At 38.5% G+C, this 6320-nt stretch overlaps 1 protein-coding gene across 1 annotated transcript; it reads left to right on the plus strand.

Moving 5' to 3' along the window:
• LOC143735780 (uncharacterized) lies at positions 1 to 6039 on the plus strand. Its single transcript, XM_077226025.1, has 2 exons — positions 1 to 221; positions 2024 to 6039. The coding sequence occupies exons 1-2, from the start codon at positions 98 to 100 to the stop codon at positions 3436 to 3438; spliced, it is 1539 nt and encodes a 512-aa protein (XP_077082140.1). The 5' UTR covers positions 1 to 97; the 3' UTR covers positions 3439 to 6039.
• The last annotated feature ends 281 nt before the right edge of the window (positions 6040 to 6320 follow it).

Genomic DNA, 6320 nt, shown 5'->3' on the forward strand with positions numbered 1-6320 from the left:
CAAAAACACCAGAAGAAGAAGACGAAGAGCTGCTGTTTCGAAACAAAATATTTGCAGCCTTTTTAAAGCATCACGGACACAATTTACAAGCGAAGACATGCATACATATGAAGGTAAACAGAAATCTGTAAAGATGGAGTTTATTGAAGATTACTGTGAGAACAGGAGTGACCCAGAACCCTTCAGAGTGAAGCATGAAGATACTGAAGATCATCAGAGAGGTTGGTGTTTATTCTTGATTCTTAATTTTTCATTAATTATGCTGTTAAACATGAAGGTTACACTTAAAGCAGATTGTCAGTTACCGGAGCCATCCAATCATAGCTAAACGTAAGGATACTTTCATAATTTGATTTAAGCCACAGTTAAAATATGTTTAGTAGAAAAATGCCAAAGTAAAGTAGGGCTGCTCGATAATGGAAAAATCAGTCAGTATTGAAATCACGATTATGTAACACGATTATTTCACATGACGTTGGGAACGTGTTGCATTTATTAAAAGACACCTTTCAACAATTCTTAAAAAAATCGACATTTGAACATTTATTGTACTTTTTGAACTATAACAGACCTGCAAACTCACAAGTGGTGAAAAAGGTGACATGTTAACAAAGTCATTTGTTGTAGGGGGTCACCAGGGAGTTGTTTACCTTTATAAAGGACAATTTATTAAACCTTACTAAATATATGTTTTATGTCAAATTCCTACATTTGATCAAATTCAGTTTAATAAAAAGGGCTGTTATCAATCAAATTAATTTGCACTGCAAAATTAGCCAATATTAGCCAATTGTTATTGTGCTTGCAATTTATGACTGTATAGGCTGAGAGAGCTTATGGCTTCGGGAGGGGCGGATGTGCGCGTGCGCGAGTCATTCAGAGCACAAGACAAAATCGTTTTGCTATTATCGCCTGAGTAGACATTTCGTTTTCGTTTATGATAAACCTCATTAATTACAACATTTCTGGTGCTATTTTTTAAACCTATAATCAAGCTATAATATAGACTGTTATTCTCAAATCCGAAATGAAAAACGAATTGGTTCGTTCTGAGCAAAACCGCTGGGCTATTTTTATATTTAGTTACTGGTTTAACTTTTTTTAGACTCCAGGTAGAAATAAAGGGATACTTAGGGCTTTTTTTGGCCCAGTGTAAAAACGCCTTAAGTATCCCTTTATTTTTACCTGGTTTGCTGGTCCAAGCTAGCCTGGCAAGCCAGACCTACATCAAGATGTTAGGTCTGGGAACTCACAATTGGCACACCTCAATCCGAGGGGCGGGGATAAACTGTTGTCTTTCAAATTCTCTGCGTTTTTCCTCCAGCGGAGCTAGTTTATATATTAAACTTTGGCCGTATCCGGTCGTCAAAACTCCGAACATCTTCCTTTTTTAAGAATGACTTAAGTGACGTTCTCTTAACTCCAAGTCATCCAGAGTCGCGGCCAAAGCCGTCAAAAGACCTCTGTTCGCCAGCAGCATCTTCTTTGTTTTCAAGTAGCAGGGAAATCACGCGCAACTCTGCCATCATTATATTAAGCCCGCCCACCAACTCTATACACGATGTGATTGGCCTGACTAGAGTTTGTTTTTTCCAGCTCAGAAGCCTATGGAGAGTTGCTAGACTACCCTTTCGGCAAAATAATTTTTGCTGCCGCTAGGGTGCGTCTGGATTTCTAGGCTAGGTCCAAGCACGATTGTTCCCCGCGCAGTGTTGGTCTGGTTTCACACTCATCTTGATTTGCACAGCGCATGGTAGAAAAAAGAATGCAGGTCAATATATTGTGTTTTATTAATTTGGTGGTTTTATGCACCGCAGAGTAAATGCCACTTGGTTTTATTGTATGTGTGTCACATGACACTTTTTCTTTTACAGTTTAACTGTTGTACAGTTTTACAGATTAAATCGCATATAAATAAATTATTTTAAAAACTCATAAAAGTACAGCATTCGTAGCAAATGTCCATGAATTCACATTTCGGTCTTAAATTTTTTTTATCTTTGACTTTTAAATTTCATTTTAGACCTAATGGAAGAACATGAGAGAGAAGAACTGAATGAAGTGAAGGAGAAACATGTCAAAACTGAAGAAAAATCTTTGAGTTGCTCACAGACTGAAAGTAAATGTGTACGGAGAAGAGCCATCAACGATTTCCCTCAGTGTGGAAAAAGATTTCCATACAAACAATGTTTTAAACGTCACATGAGAATTCATAGTGGAGAGAAGCCGCACACATGTGATCAATGTGGGAGTACTTTTGCCACAGCTACCGTATTGAAACGGCACCAGAGAATTCACACTGGAGAAAAACCTTACAAGTGTTCACACTGTGACAAGAAATTCAGCCAGTCAGGACATAGGAAAAGACATGAGAGGATCCATGCTGAAGAGAAGCCGCACACATGTGATCAGTGCGGGAAGAATTTTGCACAAGCAAACTGTCTTAAACTATATATTTGCTCTCTCTCTGGAGAAAGATCATTTAACTGTGATCAATGTGGTAATAAATGTATTAGGGCAGGTTCCCTGAAGAGCCAACCGAACGTTCATTCAAAGGAGAAGCCTCACATGTGTTCTTTGTGTGGAAAGAGTTTTTCACAACTGGGTTATTTCAAAATACACAAGAAAATACACAGCGGTGTGAAGGATTATGTGTGCATTGATTGTGGGAAGCCCTTTATTACAGCTGCCATATTGAAAGAGCACCAGAGAATTCACACTGGAGAAAAACCTTACAAGTGTTCACACTGCGACAAGAGATTCTCTTGGTCAGGAAATCTGAAAAAACATGAGAGGGTCCACACTGAAGAGAAGCCACACGAATGTGATCAATGTGGGAAAAGTTTTAAAGAAAAAGGAACCCTTAAATATCACATGAGAATCCACACTGGAGAGAAGCCGTACACATGTGACCAGTGCAGGAAGAGTTTCACACATTCATTCACACTTAAATTACATCTGCGTTCTCACTCTGGCGAAAAAACATATAACTGTGATCAATGCGGGAAATCATGTTTTTCACCATCATCCCTGAAGATCCACTTGAAAGTCCACACAAAGGAGAAGCCTTACATGTGTTCTTTGTGTGGGAAGAGTTTTACTCAGATGGGTACTTTAAAAATACACCAGAAAAGTCACAGTGGTGTGAAGAATCACATGTGCTTTGATTGTGGGAAGACCTTTGTTACAAATGCAATATTGAAACAACACCAGAGAATTCACACTGGAGAAAAACCTTACAAGTGTTCACAATGCGACAAGAGATTCAGCCAATCAGGAAATCTGAAAAGACACGAGATGATCCACACCGGAGAGAAGCCGTACACATGTGATCAGTGCGGGAAGAGTTTTAATAATTCAGGTTCTCTACTGCGTCATACTAAAAAAAAATGTGGTATACTTTTGGCGAACATTGAGACACTGCCTACGCTGCTGTGAGCGATGTTTAGATGAGTATGTAAAATGTGATGCGAACTGCTTAAGTATTAAGCCCAATTTATACTTCTGCGTCAAACTCGCGCCATAGCTACGTTATAGGCTGTGTGTAGTGCGCGTACCCTTCGGCGTACCCTGACGTGTACCTCTCCAAAAATGTCGCATCAATTCTACGCGGTGATTGCTGTGATTGGTCTGCTAGAACCGCTCCCTCGGGTTTCACATGCTCCCTATGCATGTGTAATTGCACGTCAACGCAGACAACGACGCAGAAGTATATATGAAAACCAACGCATTGCCTACAGCGTAGATGCTCTGGCGTAGGTCCGATGCAGAACTATAAATCCGCCTTTAGTCTTGCGTAGTATTCCTAGGTGTATATGACTTTCTTCTTTCAGACGAATACTATCAGAGTTATATTAAAAAATATCCAAGCTCTTCCAAGTTTTGTAATGGCAGTGGATTGCAACCAAAATATTGAATCTCAAAATCGTGCATGAGTTTGTGTAAGAAAAATATTTAATAATTGCGATTGTATTAGTCTGAAAGAAGAAATTCATATACACCTTAGCTTGAGGGTGAGTAAATCGTGGGCTAATTTTCATTAGAAAGTGAACTACTCCTTTAAAATTTTGTTCAACCATTAGACTATGTTCCAAACCAGGCCAAACTATATTTATTTGTGCCTTTTGAAAATGCATTGTTTAATTTCAAATGTTCAGTACTCAGTTTTAAAAAAAAAACACCTAAGAGCAATGCAAATTGACACATAATATTCACTTATAATTCAAATTTACACAATTCAAATTCAAATTGTATTGTTATATTATGAGCTCCATAGCAATGCGACCACAGTCTGAAGTCATATCCGAATTTATACAACTTTTACGTCACTCGAGATCAACATTCGTCAGAAAATTACTTACTTTAAAAGGGTGGTATCATGTCCCTTTTTACAAGATGTAAAATAAGTCTCTGAGAGACTACTCCCAAGTAGAGTCTCTCAAACCGTAGTTGGACAATGATGGAGAGACTCAAGAAGAAGTGACATATATAGAGTGCAACTGGACGTTTCTGAATTAGTTGATGAATTTATGTAGCTGATGTGGGGTTAAAGGTGCTCCAAGCAATGTCGGGTGACGTCACTTCTTGTTGACGTTTAAAGTATTGTCAAACAAAACGGAGGTTAGCTAGACCCTCCCTCCTCCTCATCCGTGCACTAACCCCCCAAACCCAAGCCCCAAATCCTTCTGGTCGGTTATTGGCTGGAACAGTTTATGTTTCGTGGTGCGGGTTAACCCAGTTTGTTTTGTTGCCGTTTGTGGAGCCTGGGGAGTCTGCAGAGACCGCCTTTTTTAACAGTGTGTTCAGGGGACAGGCAGCTAGCGGATAGTGAGGAGATGTTTGCTGTATGTGACAAAAATGTTTTGGCCTAAAAAATGTGTGACATCGCTTAGAGCACCTTTAACTATCTTCAAGTAATTGATTAGCATATTCTGTCATGATAATCTATAAATCACTCATTTGGGTACTGTTGTATGATGCCTACAGAGTGAAATGCTATTGCAATTGTTACATACTATATTGCAATAAATGTGAAAAGACAGATGTGACAGCTTGAACAGAGTCCCAAATGTGCTCTACTGCAACAGCTTTACCTCCTCTCAACACTGGACTCACCCCTTTGTTGTGTGATTCCTGGGACAGGGGTTTTTGTACATTTTAGGGTTTGTGATGTCACTGACCCGGGAGAAAGCTTGTGTAGTCCTTATCAGTCGTTTGTTCTAGACTAGTCCTTAAAAAGTGATTTCTGTAAAAGAAAATATATCCCTTTTCTTTGAACTTTGAGCTTTGTAACTTGGCAGATGTTTATTCCCAAACAGCAACATTACACACTAACTATAGTTAGAAAAATGAAATCATAATCAACCACCCCTTTATTGTACTCCACTTTTTATTTCTGTATGACAGTGCACTACATAAATGTGTCTAAGTCTGCGGTTTTCCCACAGAATTGGGATATTTTTAACCGTTGCCTCTGGTTCTTTTTCAACTCTGTGGGTTACAGTGACCTAACATGATATTTGACTAGTTTTAAGAAGCAATTGAGCAGATTTTATTGCGAAAACCTGGCAACCCTGTCTTTGCGCATGAGGGTCAGTTCACAACATGATCTGTTCACTCGTATAAAACAATGTGAACAGCTATGCAAAACTCAGAATTGAGCACTTAGGCTACGTACACACTGTCATTTCAAAACCGTTTGGAATAATTGAATGTCCACATTTCATGGGATTTTTGGCTATTCAGACTTGAATCGGATCTCAATCGGATATGCACAAAAATTGTATTTGGACTGACAGTATGAACGTAGGCTAAAGGTTCCGTTCACACCAAGAATGATAACTATATTTGCGTCCACGCTATGAACGATAACAGTCTGCTTATTCGAAGTTGCACGCTGCGGTTTCAAAGTGTGCACAACGTTGTCATTGAACATGTTTTTGCTCTTGTAGCATTTACACGTTTCTGATATTAGTTATTAACTCATGGGTCCATTTCAAAAAGATTGTTCATTCAAAAATAAAAATTACTTCACCCTCATGTTGACTCATTCTTTTAAAATGAACAGCTTTCACGAGGTAATATTGTATATATATATATATATATATATATATTTTTTTTTTTAACTGTTTGCTCTGTTTTAAATGCCTAGCTCTTACAAAATGGTGATGCCAGAGTAAGTCTGAATGATGCGAGCAAGCGCACTCCACTCTGCAGAAACACTTGGATATGCGTCAAAATCTTGTTTATTTGTGATAATCTTATAGTCCTGTATTATTATTGTCTAACCTTTATTATGACTGATATTTGACGGATTGCTT

This window comes from Siphateles boraxobius, unplaced genomic scaffold (assembly GCF_051911475.1).
Source record: "Siphateles boraxobius isolate OS27281-9 unplaced genomic scaffold, OSU_SipBor_1 13, whole genome shotgun sequence".
NCBI classification, from domain to species: domain Eukaryota; kingdom Metazoa; phylum Chordata; class Actinopteri; order Cypriniformes; family Leuciscidae; genus Siphateles; species Siphateles boraxobius.